This window comes from Bufo bufo, chromosome 6 (assembly GCF_905171765.1).
Source record: "Bufo bufo chromosome 6, aBufBuf1.1, whole genome shotgun sequence".
NCBI classification, from domain to species: domain Eukaryota; kingdom Metazoa; phylum Chordata; class Amphibia; order Anura; family Bufonidae; genus Bufo; species Bufo bufo.
The window spans coordinates 28,080,728-28,100,384 of NC_053394.1; the positions used below are offsets into that span (position 1 = coordinate 28,080,728).

Consider the following 19,657-nt stretch of genomic DNA (forward strand, 5'->3'; position numbering starts at 1 on the left):
CTTATCATCTCTGGTATGATGGGGGCATCGCCTGGACACCAGACATGGCATATCAACTCGCCTTCATCTTCTTAAAATAAGGATCTCATCTTCCGAGTGTCCTGGACCTGCAGCGTTTAATATGCTAGGACTCGGAACGATGAGATATGAATTATGAAGAAGGGCTTGGGTCTGTATCTTCACCGGGGCAACTGGGAAACTATCTTTTTGATATTTTCATACCTGTTCCCTAGTTGGCCAGTGGGCCGGCTGCATGGGTAATGTAGCTTGGCCCAGTGGGGCTGAGCCAGAGGTGGGAGTAAGAATCCCCCTCAGTCCTGCTCCTGGAGGAAAGGCATAAAAATGCAATCCCTGGATATTTGGGTGTCACAAAGTGGGAGATCCAATCAAATTGGTTTGTGCACCATTACTCTGCCCAAATCTCCTGGGAGGAAAGGACTTTTACCAAACAAATGTTAAGTATTAGAACTTTCTTTGTTTTCTCCTTTTTATTTTGCAATTGTTTGCCATTAATGTTTTTTTTGTTAAATTATTTTTTTGTAAACAAGTGCTGTCTATTTTTTATATATTAAACCTAAAAGTTTGATGGTTTGTCTTGTAACCTTAAAGGGAACCTGTCACCAGTTTTATGGTGTCCTCAAAATGCTAGGTCACTTTCTTTAATTGACCCAGTCAATCTGCCAACATCTTGTATTGAAAAGCTCCAGCTGATAATGATGAGTCCTGAATATTCATGAGCTCCTGACTCTCCCCGCCCACCTGCTGCTGATTGACAGTTATTTTCCATATGAATCAGCAGCAGGTGGGCTGGGGAGTGGCTATATCTCTGAATTAAATATACGCTGGACTCAATGACATCACGCTGGACTCAAATCATCTCATTAGCATTCGGCATGTGGCGTCTTTGTGTGTATATTGTGAGGTAACCATCTGTCACACCAGTAAGTGAATACATCTAAGGTACTTTTTAGTAGTTAATGATTGTATATAATTAGTTAGATTATAATCAAATAGCTCCATGAAGAGTGTATGTGCCGTCTGAGGCTGTATGTTTTTCCGTGAGGCTTACTACTGTGTCTTGGTGTCTGCTTGCGAGTGGAACACTCAGGGATGTCCTGTCGACCTTATAACTGGCAGGTTGTGGCAGCAACATTTTCGTGTTATTGTGTGGATGTGCTTGCAGGCTTCAGGTGGCGATTTATGCTCGAGTTACGGCCCGTCGCAGGGCGTAACAGCGTGTGAGGGCATGAGGTGAATCGGCCTGAAGGGCTTGGGCAACCCTTGTCACATGACACAGTGGGCCGGTCTGGTCCCCGGTATGTGACAAATATCAATAAGCAGTGTTTCTAAGAAAAAATGAGCCAGAATTTTCATTTCATGAGAGAATGCAAATGTGTCTGGAGAGCTGTGTATTAAGATGTTCTGCAGCAGCTGAAGTCTGGGAGTGAGTGATTCTTACCTTTCTCATAGATGTCCGAGACATGGACATATTTTGGCTGAAAGTTTTGCAACCTTGAACCCATCTGTAGTGTAATTTTGAAGGCGAAGACGTCGTTTTTGAGGAACTTTTGAGCAGAAAAAAAGAATTGTCAGCCCAGTATACAGGTCACGGATCAGCGTTAGTCAGTGTGGCTATTCACACAGATTTATGTCCATATTTCAAAGGGAGCAAAGAAACAGCGCCACCCTTGTCCATTGGCTGTGTGTGGTAATGCATCTCAGCCTCATTTGCAGGAATATTACAATACCAGAAACAACCTGTGGACAAGAGCGGTGCTGTTTCTAGTAAAAAAAATAGGGCGAACCTTTTTCACACATGTTATATAAGCCTTTTAACAGTTTTGTCTCATGAGGAGAACTGCTTTCCATATGTTCTGCTAGGGCACATGGACATCATAAAGGGTAGTCCCATGCTCAGGATCCATCTCTACCAGCCAGAGATATACTCCAGCAGCACTGTATCCCCAAATGGGGCTGGACCTTTAAGACCACTATGTCAGAGTTCAAACCAACTGGAGGAGGAACCTCTGTTACTCTGAAGGTCATACTTGGCAACATTAGAGTTGGGGCTTTTGGGATAGGTAAGCCCCACCTTGGGAACTCCATGAACCCTATCCAAAATGTATCGGTAATGCTTACATAAACCCTGCCCTTCCTCTGCCCAGGGCAGCCCGAAATAGCCAGGACTGTCTCTGAAAATTAGGGACAGTCCCAGCAAATTAGGGTTTGCTGGCAAAAACAATGGAATGGACGGTCTATATTTACAGATATGGAGAGGGGAGGTAACTCACTTTTTCAACATAGATGATGAGGTGATCGTTCTTCTCTTCCACTTTGGCCACATGGCTTCTCAACTATAAGAAAATAAATTTTTAATATCTGTGATGAGAAATGAATAGAAAATAGCAAATCTTCCCATTCAATGTTGGTTAAAGTAATGACATGTGCTATGTGGGAAGTACATGATATCCATCAGAAGCCAACTGTAGTCTGTGCTCGATGGGGCCCAGTCAGAGTGTTGGGCACTGCCACCTCAAAATCAGTTCACCACTGTCTACTGCATTGCATATAAAGGACTAAGTTCATGAATTTTGTAGCTCACAATCCTGTTGGGTAGTCATACAAGTATAAGGAGGCTATTTAACAGTGATCTTAGAGCAATCGGCCCATAGGCTGCTCTTGCACAGACTATAGATAAATATGAATCTATAGCTGCAGCAGTGCTCAGTGTCTTTATTATTTCTTTGTTGCTACTTCTTTGCCGATCCCTGGGGATCGGTGCAGTGGAAAGTTAGTACAGGCTTGGTGTAAGATTGGCCCTGAAGAGGTCTAGGTGGTGGGTGTTTGAGCCAGTGTCCCTCACCTGCAGCAGGGTCTATAAAGCTGTGGTTTTGCTGATCACTCTGCTGTCTTTGTACACTGTAGCTTTTTGTAAAGCTTGATTCTGATAATCTCCCTGGAGTAATGATCTCACAGGAGAACTGGTTAAGGTCGCTTGGAGCTCTAGCATGTGCTTCCTATCTCCTCTTTGTCTGGACTGGAACTCCCCCTCCTTGCAGGAAGTTGGACCAGCCCACTCCTACCAAGAGGGAAGGAACAGGATGGTTAGCCCTGTTCCTGCCAACCATTGCCAACCACACCTCTCATCCTGATGCACATGACAGAAACAAGGTATAATACAATACCTAACATAATAACAGTTGCAGATACCCCCAGGTCTGGGTTACTGCACATGCACAAAATTAATTATTACCTGGGTTAATGACTCGAATTCCGGACTGTACCCAGAGGGCATTGCGATGTCTATTATGGCAATGTTGGACTCATTTCTGGGGCCATTATAACTGTCGAAGAAATGGAATACATGATGTGCCATACAACTATATTAAATCAAAATATCTTTATTTTTAATAACATAAAACCTTTTCCCTAGATTTTGATAAATGTGCCACTATGAATAGGCTGGTGTGAAGGGCAGATTGAGTGAATGCCGTCCCAGAGATGCAGGTGGAGAATATGGCTTTGGAGTCCTGAGGAAGTGTGGCTATCCACCAAAATACTCAATTCAGTCCGGATGTAGGAGAGCAGCTATGTCTGTCCAAATTATTGTTTACAAAGCCATGCCTCCTACTACCCGAAAGACTCTCCAATCCATACAGATGATACGTTGCGAATTGTGGAATGTAATATTGTAACGTTTTACACATCAACACACTGTATATCTCTCCACAGGTATCGGTATGGATCGCAAATCTCAAGTGGGAATATGTGCTATTATTACTGTCTCCGAATAGCCTCCGGCACACCGTACCCAGAAAAATGCAATGATTCCCACTTGTATTGTGGAACATACTGTAACAATGTGTCTTTGGTAGTGTGTGCTATTGTTGTTGGCTGAAAAGGCACGCTATACCAAAGAGACAGTAGTTCCCCCTTTTTGAACTAAATACTATTCGCCACGCTAATATGGCGCATATCATCCTATAGTTCTGCGTCTGCTCGACACGTTTCTGTGCCGACAAACTCATGCTGGAATGTCATCAATCAGGGACAGATGTACAATTGGAATCAACTTGGCTGTGTTCAGTGAAATGCGGATACACACGGACAGCAAAAAAAAAAACGGACCCAACACAAATCCATCACGGACATCTTTATAGAGGCATCGTTGACCACTGTGACGAAACCAACCTCGCCACTGGGTGGTGGAGAAGCCTGGCTACCAGCCTCTTGCCCCAGGATTATGGGCCCTCTCATCAGCCAGGCTTCCTTTGTTCACAAAGGAATTTTACTAACTTTTGAACCCCTGGTCTAATTCGTGCCATTTTAGGATATGTTAAATGTCTATGTGTACTGTAAAGGGTGGGACATTGTATATTTGAGTAGAGAAGTCTGTCCTATTGTTCCACGTGTGTATTGGCGATTTCCCTTTGTCCTGAGAGATAATTGACTTACTCCTCGGTTGTCTCCAGGACAGAAGACACTGTGTATTCTCCTGCCTGTGATACAATTACATCAACCCATTGTGTTGGGTAATTGTATCAAAGGCAGAGGGGAGGATTTTGTGTGGGAGTGTCTGAGTGTATTGTACGTGTTTATTGGCTGTTTTTACAAAACCCTGTGGGTGGTAACCTTGTTGGAAAATGTGTATAAGTCAATGCTTGTGTGTTCAATAAAGAGTTCCTGTTTTACCCTTCATCATGTTGAGGCTGGTGTTTGGGTAACTGATCGACACTGGGGATTGCTATACGCTGAAGATTTGCTATACTCCCCTGGCTATACTATTAGCTCTTGTAAGAGCTGTTCCTGCTCTCTACTCTGGATTTAGGAGAGATTCACCCACTGGAGCCTGGAGCCTTGTCGTAGGTTCAGGGTGGGTAGGAGACAGCGAGACCTCAACCAAGCTTCGGCGGTTTGTGGGGTCTGTAGTGCTTACGGTGTCAAGTGGAGTGCTTGGAGTCCTCGGGAAGCACTAGGAGCATCCATCGACGGAGGTACCCGGTCAGGGTGCCAGGAGATCCGTTACAACCACCTTTTCACAGATTTAAGCTCGGACACGGACGTATGACTGAGGCTTTATGGTAACAGCCAAGCAAACTTGTGACTGCTTCTACTCTTCCCATAGAACTGAGTGAAGAGGTCGATGGATCAATCAAATGCCAGATAAAAATGGCGCCTGACAGATTCCATTGACTTTTAAGGGGCTCTGTTGAGTTCCTCCGACATGTCTATCAGTATGCAGCCCTATGTCCTCTGTCAAATTGGAGGAATCTGCACAGAGGCTCCCTATAGAGCAGGGGTAGGCAACCTCCGACACTCTAGTTGTTGTGAAACTACAACTCCCAGCATGCATACTTGCTCTCCTGCTCTCAGAGCTACCATTGAAATTAATGGAGCATGCTGGGAATTGTAGTTTCACAACAGCTGGAGTGCCAAAGGTTGCTGACCCCTGTTATAGAGTATCTGACCTGAATGTGAACAGAGCCTGATCGGCAACACTCATTTTAACCTGTAGGGCAGAGAGAAGCCATTATTAGGCACCCGCAGAATGTATAACCAGCAGCTCGGGCTAATAGGCTGCAGAGAAAACAGAGAAAGACATCCCCCATTGCCTGATGTTTATTGGCGTTCTAGGTGGGAGGCGACCCTGCCTGCCCCCTGTCCTGCCCTCAATACATACCTGACATTTATGTGCACAGGCATGGTGTAGGCCACTCCGTCCACACAGCTCTCAGGAGGAATAGAAACTGACACTTGGAAAGCAGAGTCTTCCTCTTTCACTGGAATATTGTAGTTCACCGTGGTCTGTGGGAAGACATGGTCACAGGCAGCACGTTAGAGACATTGTGATGGTTCCTTCTAATAGAACATGCCCGCTGCATATACATCCCCATCATCTAGGCACTTGCTTGAGCTTTGCTTAAAAGCTATCAACACCTTTTAAGTATTCTTTTATGATTGAATTTTACTCATTTGGGGCCAAATAGTTTTTTTTTTTTTAATTGATCTTTATTAAAAATGTTCAGCGGTTTCTTAGATACAAGGGTTAAAAAATCTGTTTGCAAGCTGTGACTTTCTGGTTTCTCTGAATCCCATCATCTGACAGCTCATGTGTAGCTCTGATCTCTGATCTACTGACCTCATAAACAATTATTTAAGCCATAGCCTTTAAAGATGGATAAGAATTGAGCTATAATGAGTGCTTATGAGGTCAGGAGATCAGAGATAAGAGCTCTACATGAGCCGTCAGCTGACGGGATTTAAAGAAAACAAAGTGATAGCTTGAATGCAGACTGTTTTTTTTAAAACCTTGAATCTCAGAACAGGTTAAAAAAAAAAAAAGTTAAAAAAATTATTTTAGCCCAAAATGAGTAAAATGCAATAATAAAAAATGCCCCAAAGTTGCCCATACCCTTTAAATTCCTCCAAGTCCAGGACACAAAGCAGGGCTGTACCTACCATGGAGACAGACCATGCAGCTGCTGTAGCGCTCGCTCCGTATAGTATTGAAACAAAGTTTTATGTGAATTGACTTTGGATGTTTCATCCGAAGTCGATTCGCTCATCCCTAAATGTAACCATCAATATCTCCCTTTATGTCCGCGACCAATGGGCGGAGAACACAGTTATGGTATCATTTCGGAGCGTGGCTATGTCACCATGCCTTATGTGTGGCATATATTACCTGGAGCAGGACACAACCCTTTCCACTGACGACCATGTTATAATCTCCAGTTATGTTGGCCAGAGAATGAGTCTGCAGAATGTTCCTGTTTGCAGAGTCGAGGGTGAATTGTTTGACGACCTCATTTCCCTTTTTTACTTCAACAACATTATTCGCATCTGGTTGGTACACCAATGCACCATAGCTAGACAAGGCTTTTATGGCAGTCACGGTGTCCTAAGGAAGACAAATGCAGGGGATTAACAAGACGAAAAATAATGCAGCTGATACATAGCGGTAATTGCTCAAATTCAGTCTCCTTTCAGCTGCCACTAGGGGGAGCTTGCTGTATGCTGTTTACACTGAACCCTATATAATAAATCCTGCAGGAAGCTCCTAAGCTCCCTCTAGTGGTGACTGCAGGAAGCATGTTGTATTGTAACACTACAAAACATTAAAGTGTAACTGTCCTTTTTTTTAATTTTTGTAATGTATAGGGGCAGTGATGCTGATCATTTTTGTAATATACTTTAATTACTGAAATTGTCCATTTCTATTAGAAAAATAGCTCTAAAGTGGCCCATTTTGAGCCTTAGCAATGCTCCTCTGTCTTCTGTTTACATAACACGGGCAATGTCAGCAAGTCTCCACTGTTATGTAAACAGAAGAAAGAGAAGCCATGCTAAGGCTCAAAATGGGCCACTTTAGAGCTATTTTTCTAATAGAAATTGACAATTTCAGTAATTAAAGTATATTACAAAAATGGTCAGCATCACTGCCCCGATACATTACAAAAATAAAAAAAAGAACCTTCTTAAACTTGTCTATTACCAATGTCGAACTGTATGCTCCAAGGGAGGTCTGCTGCTCAGACAAATAGCGAGCGATCTTTGACACATAGTTGAGATCTTCTGTGGATTCAGATTTTCTTAATCTTATGGAATATGCCTGCAGTACGAGGGATGTGATCTCGATATCTCTGGATGAAGCGCGCGGAGAGAATACAGAGGATGTTGGGTTGTTTGGTTTGTTGAGATACTCCCAGTGAATGGTGCCTCCTATAAGATATCAGAAAATTAGAGGAACATGTTAGTTCTGTATGTGACACTTCTGCTCATTGCACACCAGGAACATCAACCTTTGTCCAGTTAAACATGGTCTCTATGTTTGTAATTGGCAAAAACAGGGATTGTACAGTGTAAAGCCTCATCCACACGTCAGCATTCCGCGTACGTGTGCTGTATTTGTTCTCTGCGGAAAGCGCACGGACTCTTTCATTTTAATGTGTGTATTCACACATCAGTGTTTTAGCGCGGTCCGCGCGTCCGTGGTTTTAGCATGCAGCACGCTCTATTTTGTTCACGGATCCATCACGCCCATTCTAGTCTATGGGTCTGTGAAAACCACGGATGCCGTCCGTGTTTTCACGGGTCATTAGGAAGACATGCCTTGAAAATTATTTTTCAGCTGCACAGTGTCCGTGAAACACGGATGACACACGGACAGCATAAAACGGACACATGGACCACACACGGATCCTTCACAGGCAGCTTCACGGATGCATCATTTTCCTTGAATACAGAAACCACCAGTCTGGTGCTTATTTCTAGTGATGAGCGGCTGGTCCCATATTCGAATTCGCGATATTTCGCGAATATTCGGTAGAATATTGGTCACATATTCGCGAATATTTGTCTTCGAGCTAATTTTCACGATTATGAAAAATCTGCAATGTAAAAATCGCGTAATGCGAAATTGAAAAAAAACAATATATATATATATATATATAGCACTATATATAGTGCTATATATTTGTTTTTTCGAATATTCGTCATATTCTAAAACAGGAATATATAGCAATATAGCCAATATTCGTAAAATTCACATATAGACTGCAATTTTGCTAATTTTGCTAACATAAAGCTATAACCTTTTTTTTTTTTTTATTGTAATTTTTCTTCAAATCTGAAGTTCATAAGAGAAAAAAATTACGACTATGAAAAAAAAGTTTATAGCACTATATTAGCTAAATTGCAGTCTATATGTGTATTTTACGAATATTCGCTATATTGCTATATGTTCCTGTTTTAGAATATGACGAATATTTTAAACAACAAATATATAGCAATATAGCGAATATATTCGTTATTTAGAATCTTTGTTTATTTTTTTTCAATCTGTACAGTTGTTCATCATACTCCTCCCCGACAAGCGTCCCCGTCACCATGGGAACGCTTGTGGTTTAGAATATACTATCGGATCTGAGTTTTTCCTGCGATCGTGAAAACTCAGATCCGATGGTATATTCTAATCCACAGGCGTTCCTATGGTGACGGGGACTCTTGTCGGGGAGGAGCATGCCGAAGTGGAATAACAGTGGACATTGAAAAAAAATAATAAAGAATATTCTAAATAACGAATATATTCGCTATATTAGTTTTTTTGAATATTCGTAAAAAAAATTTCCATATGAAAACAAGATTCCTTTCTGCTTAAGTTGCTTGTGGGCCAATGACTCATTGACCCACAAGCAAGAAGCGGGGAGGAATCATGTTTTCAGATGGAAAAAAATGACGAATATTCGATATAGCGAATATATAGCACTATATTCGAAATATTCGTGAATTAGCGAAGTTGCGATATTCGCGATAAATATTAGCTATTCGAATATTCGCGCTCAACACTGCTTATTTCCACCATAGACTTCTGTGTTGTATGGAAAAGTCTGAAAGCATCAATGGATGGACTGCATATCTGTCCTCTTACCTACTGTTATCTACTGGTTTTAGTTCATAATGTGAAATGTCTTAAAATACACGATGGGGGATATTTTTTTGAGAGGTTGGGAGGGTATTTGTCCCTGCTTCTAGATAGCTGGGGGCACCATAAAGCCAGACAGAATAGACCAGAGTGTTCAGATACCGGGAGCAAAGTCTTTACGCAATGACTCCAGTCTCATCAGGTCCTGTTCATGGACATTTTCAGGACGGTACCTTGTTCTATCTGCTCTTCTTTTAGCTGCTCAGATATAGCATTGCTTCTCTCCTCATTCCCAGCCACCACGAAAGCGTTGAATAGCAGAGCCTTATTGTAGACATTTTGATTCCTGCGAGAGGCTTCATCCAGGAATTTCATGGCATCACGAAGTAGTGTGGGCTGAACAGAAAACACATGAAATTCATGATAGAACTAATACTACAATTGTGTAATCCAGTCATTAAAGAGGCTCTGTCACCCGGATCAACACTACCCTACCAGGCATATAACCCGACGCTGACAAAAACGACACCTTTCTTTCTGCTGTCGGTGGTCCGGTGGTGGAGGACAATGAACTGTTCGAGCACCAGGAGGCGGGCTTATGCGGTTCGAGCACCGCTCCAGCGACGCCACTGGTGCTCCATAATGAACCACCCCCCACCCGCTGTAGTTCACGTCTTTAGATTGACAGTGCACCTCTTCAGCTTCATTCCTGACTTGCGAAGATGCATAGTGCGCACGCGCTGTCACGGCACGGTTGCACAGGCACAGGATCTCAGGATCTCAGCGCTAGACCAAAGGGAGCGTGAACTACAGCAAAGGGGCATCATTGTGGAGCACCAGGGGCATCACTGGAGTGGTGCTCGAACTGCATAAGCCCGCATCCTGGTGCTCGAATACTTCTTTTGCATAATTTTTCTCCACCACCGGACCACTGACTGCAGAAAGAAATATCATTTTTGTCAGCGTCATCAACCCTATGCTTGGTAGGGTAGCGTTGATCCGGGCGACAGAGACTCTTTAAGAAGTGAGTCAGTCACAACCCCTCTAATAACATGTATACTGTAGTGTCACACTGTCACTCTAATACTGCTATAAGGTGCCCAAATAAAGGTCAGTGTGAATTTGATGCTTATGGGATTTGAACCCATGGTTCCAGAACAGTTTTACAGCAGATGACTGTGTCCCCATGCGAGAATGCAAACTGCAGAAAGAGCCATGTAAAGGGATCAATGTAATAACTTACAGCTGCTGCATAATCTCTCTGGAGCAGGACAATTACAACTAACGCAGTAAAGGCGACATCATCTTCAGCACCGCCCTGAAAAATAATGCACAAGTCAGATAATAGCCTGGAGGTAAAAAAGGTATAAAAATATAATAAAGGGGAATAAGTGGAATTCAGCTGCATAGACAGAAATTCTGCATGTCCAGCGTGCCACAAACATAGCTCTATGGGCCTAATTTATCTCATTGCTCAATATAAGGCCTCATGCACACGGCCGTTGTTTGGGTCCGCATCCGAGCCGCAGTTTTTGTGGCTCGGGTGCGGACCCATTCACTTCAAGGGAGCCGCAAAAGATGCGGACAGCACTCCGTGTGCTGTCCGCATCCTTTGCTCCGTTCCGTGGCCCCACAAAAAAAATATAGCATGTCCTATTCTTCTCCGTTTTGCGGACAAGAATAGGCATTTCTACAATGGGCCGCCCGTTCCGTTCTGCAAATTGCGGAAGGCACACAGGCAGTTTCCGTTTTTTGCGGATCCGCGATTTGCGGACCGCAAAAAACTGCACGGTCGTGTGCATGAGGCCTAACTGGGGGATTGTTAGAAAGACATAGGAGATGCTTTATACTGAACTAGCTGAAAGCAAGGGGCCCACATACTGTTCTTGCACGGTGGCCCCCTCCTCTCGGTGTCAGTCCCTCACAGTTACAGAAATCTAACAACCCCTTAAGCGACAAATGCACGTAATTATCGGGGGATACATCTGACTGCAGAACATATAAATCACTCTGACCTGCAACATGGATCAAAAAGTAATTACCATCAGGGCATTGTTAATCGGAGACCCTTGAGGTTTGAAAGCCCCAGTGTTCCGATCCATCAGTCCTTCTAGATACACCAAGGCTTGGTTAACTATTTTGGGTTCTACCAAGGTGTACGGCTCAATGGACTGAAACGTTTCCAGCGTCCGTAGAGTCAACCTGAATACAAGAACATAAGCCAAACAGATGTGTGAGGACTGCATGTAAAGGATAACTTCATCCAAAATGACATTTTTCAATACTTATCTGATCTGATTTTGTAAAGAAGTATTCCTACAGTGCCTTCTACATTAAGGGCATATCTGCAGGACATGACAGATGCATGTCCCACCTCTGAGACCTGCACCTATATAGGAACCAGGGTCTTTCAGCCCATCTGTTGACCTGCTTTCTGTAACCTCCATAGAAGAACATGTGCAGCTACCTCTCCTTTCATTCTTTACCCGATTTGACAGTTATTGGTTAACCCCCATTATCCACATGAGTGCATGGCCTAGAGGTGGTATCCAAGTCTATTGGACATTTATGGCATACAGTGTCACCTGCAGAGACCAGGGAAGTAAAGCACAGCTGCATACAGGACCCCATGTGTGTTTATGGTGTAACTATCCTGCCTCCAGCATTATGGGATAACTGTCCCCTGTCCTCTAATATCATGATGACTCTGCTCTTTCTGCCCAAGTCTATACTGCAAAGCTGAGCTGCAGAAAACAGTGTCAGATGGCCCCCCTTGACTAATGGACCACATCCTATCAGCTGTGCATGCTACCCAAGAACATACAGTAAATAATGGTGGATGGGGTAAGGGCAAGGGTTCATATGGCCTGAAATTCACATGGGGGAAAATATGCCAATTTGACCAAAGTGGAACCGCTCTTTATAAGAGGGCAAGGCGTAAACCTATTGATGGAAGAAAATCTATTAAATGAACAATTTTTTCATGTGATTATTGCAATCAGAAAGATTCACCACCACGTATTCCAACAACTGCACAATTTTGTTAGGAGAAAAGTTATAGCCTCTATGCCATAGAATTATTAAAGAACGTTTTCTGTCACTTTCTCTCAAAAATAATCATTCAAAGTGAAGCAGCATGTACGTGACCACCTCACAGACATGCACTCCCCCTACACTCTTCTCTTTGCCGTACACCATTACTCGTAAACATGTCCTTTTAAAGAGTGAATTTACGTTCCTCTCCTTCATGTCATATGCTTTTACCATGAACTGGATTTTCCTCCTGCAAAAGAGCTGAAACTTCCATCAAAATTTCGGAAGCGCAGCTGCCTCCTGTAACCTAGAATAAAGGATGAATACTTAATTATTCCACAGAACCTAATATTAAATGTATTCATCAAGGCTATGCTCACAACATGTTTTAGAACAATAAGAGGAATTTTGCATGCCCTCAGGTCAATTCTGTAGATTGCAAACATATATACATTTTCGTCTTTTTATATTCTTGGCTCTTTTTGTTTTTCACTTGCTACAATGGTGGTTAGGCATTGTTTGAACAGATTCATGTTGATCTTTTTTCTCTCCTTTCGCCCCAAGAAAACACAACAAAGGTTTAATTGACGAAACGTTCTGAGATTGCCAGTGATGCACTGCAGTGGTTTCACCACTGTTTACCTGGGATTGCACTTGTGTGCTCAAAGCTCAACGACCAGACGGTACTCTGTTCAAGAAATTTCCGTCAACCTAGTGATTATAGTCCACATTTCATACTAGCTACACTTGATAAGACAAACTACAATCTGCATCCTAAATTAGATTGTTGTCCTTGAAATATAAAAAATATTGATGAAAGTCAACGGTAAATGTTTTTCTAATACTCTTCAAAAATATTCAAACAGCTATAGGCTGCAGTTTACACTCTACATGTTAAAAAAAACTGCTTTACTTAAAGAAAAACCATGGAAGACTCATCACCCCCTAACCTAGACCACATCAAACTATGTTCTTCTGTTATTCTTCATGCCTCATCTTTCTTGATTTTTATAAAAAATTAGCCCAACTTCTGTCCACATCTGGATTGTAGAAACCAAAGCTCTGGTAACCACTTGTATCAGAAGCTATAGTAGAATACAGTAGGTCATTCCACATTGTGGGCAGAATACTGGAAAGGCACAGATGCAGGCGTGAGATCAGGGGCGGACTGGGAACCTAAAGTGGCCCTGGAAAATAAAACTAAAATCAATTTTGTAGACTGGTCCAAATTAACAGAAAGCGGGGCAACACAAGTAGGTGGGGTCGACAATACAATAGTGCCAAATACCATCACAGTAGAACCAAATAACACAGTGTAGCGCAATATACTGCCATCAATAGCTACCATTTTCTGTCCTACTTCTACGGTCATCTTTGATTAAGGTATGGAGTAGGGGGGCTTAGGAGGTGAGGTGTGGGCCACAGTAGTTGAATTTAGGAAGCATGTATGGTCCCTGGTCGAGTACATGATTCTCACAGCATTAATTACTGTTGAGAGCTCATTATATATCCAGTCAGTGGCAGAGAGGAGAGGACTTGGGTGGCCCCCTGGGGCATCGGCACACCAGGAAATTTCCTTGTAGGGTCTATGGCCAATCTACCCCTGTGTGAGATGGGGAAACAGCTCTCTTTGTGTGAACACTGCTTTTGTGAAAATGATGTTAAACGATCGTCAATGACATTCTGCTGTTTGGCCATAAGATGCCGCTGTTTCCTAAGCTCAGCCACAGACTGCATTTCATGTGATGTTAGAAACTCCCAGGGGTGAAGTTATACAAAAGCCTGGAGAAGGAAGTGACACAGCGACCATTTTAGAGTCAGGCTGAGAGAGACACTGAGGACTTGTCTGACCAGAGGATCCATCGACATCCAGGTGTGGGAGCATCCTTCAGTAACCAGAGCTGCAGCCAAGTGAAGCTGATCTTTTCCAAAACCCTGATCCTGTCCAGAGGAAGGAGGATTGCTGCCAGGAATGCTGATGAGAGCTGAGGAGCAAAGCAACATACACTGCAGTACCGCACGCTTGTTGGAGAAGCCTTTGCTCGATTCACATTCACCAGCTGATGCAGAGCAGACCCAGGTCGTAAGACTGATCGTGCACGCACCTCAAGTGCATGCATCTTAAGTGTTGGCACCTAGAATCCTAGAGACTGAGACCAGGCCTGTAGTCAGTTATTTACGTGTTTTTTTTGTGTCAGGCCACCAGGATTGTTAACTGTTCATTACAAGGACTGATCAGTTAAAGTGACATTTCACACTGGAGAGCTGATAAACTGCACCACAAACGCAAGCCAGGTTGGCGTTTACTCAGAAGAAACACAAGGGCACCTGCTACATGACCAGTTATTGGAGGGGGAATACTATAAAGTACAACAGGATTGTAAGCCATTGTGCTGCACCACAGGCTAGCCCGCACCACGCACCCAAACAGTTGTTCCTTATTTTTAGGGTAATAATAGGTAAGGCGTGGCTGTTTTATTTGAGTCCGCCAGTAGGTAAATTACCGCTCTTACCTCCAGCATCCACCGGAGGGCGCTGCGCTGTGCAGCCAAGGGTCTCAGCCTACTGGCCGGGTGTATGAAATTTTAATTGTGTGTTACCAGCATTTGTGGTCGTGCTCATTACCACGTTTAAGTAAAACACTGTTTTGGCAAAAACTGGAGTTGGAGTTGCTTTCCTCGTTCTTGACCTTGCTGCATCTTGGGGAGCCCTCCCCGGTACACGGCTTACACAGGTCTCATACCCAGGAAAGGATGCAGGCTGCACTGTGCAGCAGCATTGCTTTCACAAACAGTATGCCAACTCTATCCCTGGGAGTAGGGAGGGGAAGAGATAATTGATTGGCAATAGTCTTACATCATTTACAAGAACCAGTGAGAAACCTGCCGGATTCTGTCAGATGTGTTATCATTCAGAAAAGTACAAGATACCGTCGTGACTTCCGACATCATCATCATTGGGAGTAATACATACGGGAGAAATGATTTTTACTGGAGTCCCCTGGAGATAAAAGTTATGGAGCCATAGGGATAAAAATACAATGAACAGACACGCTGATACTATGTATACTATAAGTGTAAGAAAGTAGATATATTACCAATCCCCATAAACTCCACGCTTCGGGATCTAGCCTCCTCTGTCAGGCGCCCGGTTATATTCATGTATTGAAGAACTACAGGTATTGGCATCAAGGTGGCGACATTCTGTTCACCAGATCCTGTGGGCTCATTGGTCAAAGACTGTGGGTTGACTATCGCACGACCCACAAGGTCTCCTGTGAATTTAAAAGATGGAAAAATTAAATAAAACAGATGAACTCAGTATGTACAGTATAAATAACCATGACCAAGGACAATATGGGGATTAATAACCACCATAATGTAGGCAGTGGGACTGATCCCCTCCAATAGAATGGAGAGCAGTCGATCACCCATTTTTTTGGGTTCCATGTAGTAGCGTCACATATAAATAGATAGATATAGATATTTCCATATCAGCTCATCTGTACACACCTATTACTGTAACTGTTGCTTTTACCGAACCCTCCACAGAATTTGCAGGAAGTGAAATGCTTACGGGAGTCTCTGTAGTTGAATCTGAAATAGACAGAAACATCAAAAATCATCAAGTATTATACAAAATATCTAGCTGTATCTACCAGGGTAGTAAGTGTGGAAGCGACTATAGGGACCGGCAGCACGTTTGCCCATTGAATGTCTCTGGTGTTGCAACTCAACTCTATACAAGTGAATGGAACACAGCTGCAATGCCAGCCACATGGCTAAACCCCAGCTAAAGTCACATCATGTCACTTTCAGATCAAGTAACATATGCAGAAGTATCAGAGCTGATACAGGGAAATCCTTCTTGTAAATGGTAGTGCCTACACTTTAGTACCCAAGTTACAATCTTACCTTGTACACAAACTAAGGAGGTCTTGGTTTCTTCTTTGGGAATGCCTGGCAGCTTAAAAAGAGTTTAAAAAAAAACACAATTAAAGTGATCAGTTTGTATATTGTGAACCATAAATCACCACAGCTAAGAAAACCCCACAAATTAAAGAGGTCTCCTATGTGAGGCAGTATAGGGCATGATCAGAGGGCACAGGAAGAAGGCTTTTGTATGTCCCTGTGGCAGAAGCAGGACTCACAGGCTTTCTCTATGAGGAAGTGGAAGATGCAGGACACACAGGCTTTCTCTATGAGGAAGTGGAAGATGCAGGACTCAAAGGAGGTTTCTATGAGGAGGTGGAGGATGAAGGGCCTACAAGCTTTCTCTGAGTGTGTGGAGGATTCAGGACTCACAGGCTTTTTCTATGAGGAAGTGGAAGATGCAGGACTCACATGCTTTCTCTATGAGGGTGTGGAGGATGCAGGACTCACAGGCTTTCTCTGTGTGTGAGGAGTAATTACGACTCCCAGGCTTTCTCTATGAGGGGGTGAAGGAAGCAGGGCTGACTGATGTTCTCTTTGACTGGGGGAATTAAGTCTTACAAGCTTTCTCTATGACTGAGTGGAGGATGCAGATCTCATAGGCTTTCTCTTTCAGTTGTGGAGGATGCAGGTCTAATTGGTATACATAGCAGAGTTAGACAATATTTTACAGGTAAATACTAAATGAAATCATTAAAAACTCGTCTCTTCCCCTCTATCCTGTCCTTAAAATAGAAGACCTCACAGAGATACCTTCTCTGGCTTGTCAAAATCACAATGTTATACTGTACATCAGCGTTAATTCTAGAGTTTTAATGCGTTAAGGCTACCGTATGTGTTTTGCAGTCCGCAAATTGCTTTTGCAGTATGCTTTGGGTCATTGTCCATCTGCACTGTGAAGCGCCGTCCAATGAGTTCTGAAACATTTGGCTGAATATGAGCAGATAATATTGTCGAAACACTTCAGAATTCATCCTTCTGCTTTTTACAGCAGTCACATCAATAAATACAAGAGAACCAGTTCCATTGGCAGCCATACATGCCCACGCCATGACACTACCACCACCATGCTTCACTGATGAGGTGGTATGCTTAGGATCATGAGCAGTTTATTTCCTTCTCCTTACTCTTCTCTACCCATCACTCTGGTACAAGTTGATCTTGGTCTCATCTGTCCATAAGAGTTTGTTCCAGAACTGTGAAGGCTTTTTTAGATGTCGTTTGGCAAACTCTAATCTGGCCTACTGTTTTTGAGGCTCACCAATGGTTTACATCTTGTGGTGAACCCTCTGTATTCACTCTGGTAAAGTCTTCTCTTGATTGTTGACTTTGACACACATACACCTACCTCCTGGAGAGTGTTCTTGATCTGGCCAACTGTTGTGAAGGGTGTTTTCTTCACCAGGGAAAGAATTCTTCGGTCATCCACCACAGTTCTTTTCTGTGGTCTTCCAGGTCTTTTGGTGTTGCTGAGCTCACCGATGCGTTCCTTCTTTTTAAGAATGTTCCAAACTGTTGTTTTGGCCACGCCTAATATTTTTGATATCTCTCTGATGGGTTTGTTTTGTTTTTTCAGCCTAATGATGGCTTCCTTCACTGATAGTGACAGCTCTTTGGATCTCATCTTGAGAGTTGACAGCAACAGATTCCAAATGCAAATATCACACTTGAAATGAACTCTGGACCTTTTATCTGCTCATTGTAATTGGGATAATGAGGGAATAACACACACCTGGCCATTGAACAGCCGAGAAGCTGATTGTCCCATTACTTTTGGTCCCTTAAGTTGGAAGCACATATGCAAACTGTTGTAATTCCTACACCGTTCACCCGATTTGGATGTAAATGCCCTCAAATTAAAGCGGACAGTCTGCAGTTAAAGCACATCTTGTTCATTTCTTTTCAAATTCATTGTGGTGGTGTATAGAGCCAAAAATGTTAGAATTGTGTTGAAGTCCCAATATTTATGGACCTGACTGTAAGTAAATAGAATTATAAATGGCTCATAATGTGGTACCGTAGATTGGGATCCCTATTATAGATTTTACACAGGGGTCCAGAAACTTCAAGTTATGCTTCTTCTTAAAGTAGAGGAAAGCAGCTTGGTAACAGTCATATCATGTAAATACAAATCTCAGCATGCATTAGTAATCAGATATTTTATTACATTTCCCACTAGTCTTGTAGGATGACATTTATCAGCAAACATTACATTAACGACGCTGTGAAACAAGTTATTTGAATATAGCACATGAAGCACATTCTAGATGGCAGTCATTAATGCACATGTTTACCGGCCCAGATGTCCACAATGCTCAACACTACTCCACCTGCATTCAGGTCTCATATACAATCTTCTAACATTTCTACATTGCGATTATTCAATCATATTTTATATTAGAAATTGGAAATAGACATACCTCTACAATGACTGAATGTAAGACGGTATCTATACGCGCGGGCTCATTGGGATCGGGATTGTCACATGAATCTCCAATTCCAACCGTTTCTGCAGTTACATTGACTGATATGATGTCTGTATTGAAGCAAAAATGTTTATAAGTTGAGTAAACGTTATTGTAGAGTCTGCAGTTCTATAGTTCTATATGGTGGACATAAAAAGCGTTTGCAAATATTGGAGAAGAAATACTACTTCCATAATGGCTGCTGTATTCTCGAAGATAACATTATCAATTGGAACTCCCCTCGCCCCCTCCTTATGCCCTGTTAGTAAATATGGAAATCATAGAAGTGGCTTTTTGAGTGCGATCACATTTTATAGGGCCACCCATTCATTTAAATGGTCACCATGTAATACCACTTTTTACCAGTAGGGGCTCCTTCCAGGGAAATATCCAACTGCCCTCAGCTTCATCTGTTATATCTGCAGCAATCAGCTGATCACTAGTAGATCCACACATGGAAGGGGTCTCCTGCTATTACTTAGAGAGCTGGTATCGAGAGCTCTTCTAGTTTTGGAGGACCCATCACAACCACATAGTACCTGATACCCAATTTACATTAGATGCAATGCCGTGTAATATAGCATGTCTTCTCTATTACTGATTGCTAGAGAAATTTTACAGCAGCTGTGCTTTGTTTTGTAGCTCAGTGAAGTGAATGGGACTGAGCTGCAACTAGGCCATATGAACGAAGTACGGTGATGTCACTGGCCTAGGGAGAGGCCCAAATGCCATACCCTAGTGCATCCAGGAGGGTATCCTCAATTTAGTTTGTATTGTTTGTACTGTGTGTAATACTGATGAAA

General features: G+C 42.8%; 1 protein-coding gene across 1 annotated transcript in view; it reads right to left on the reverse strand.

Annotated features, from left to right (window-relative positions):
* The window catches only part of LOC121005471 (ovostatin-like), a 77,641-nt gene that overhangs the window by 2,506 nt on the left and 55,478 nt on the right, over positions 1-19,657 (reverse strand). The window contains exons 20-33 of the mRNA XM_040438240.1: positions 18,810-18,925; positions 16,372-16,423; positions 15,970-16,053; positions 15,555-15,731; positions 12,689-12,764; positions 11,467-11,626; positions 10,668-10,742; positions 9,658-9,820; positions 7,496-7,722; positions 6,686-6,901; positions 5,681-5,805; positions 3,254-3,344; positions 2,292-2,354; positions 1,460-1,565 (exon numbers count right to left, since the gene is read on the reverse strand). Of these exons, the coding sequence (XP_040294174.1) occupies positions 1,460-1,565; positions 2,292-2,354; positions 3,254-3,344; positions 5,681-5,805; positions 6,686-6,901; positions 7,496-7,722; positions 9,658-9,820; positions 10,668-10,742; positions 11,467-11,626; positions 12,689-12,764; positions 15,555-15,731; positions 15,970-16,053; positions 16,372-16,423; positions 18,810-18,925 (1,731 nt within the window). The remainder of the gene's footprint in view (positions 1-1,459; positions 1,566-2,291; positions 2,355-3,253; positions 3,345-5,680; positions 5,806-6,685; positions 6,902-7,495; positions 7,723-9,657; positions 9,821-10,667; positions 10,743-11,466; positions 11,627-12,688; positions 12,765-15,554; positions 15,732-15,969; positions 16,054-16,371; positions 16,424-18,809; positions 18,926-19,657) is intronic.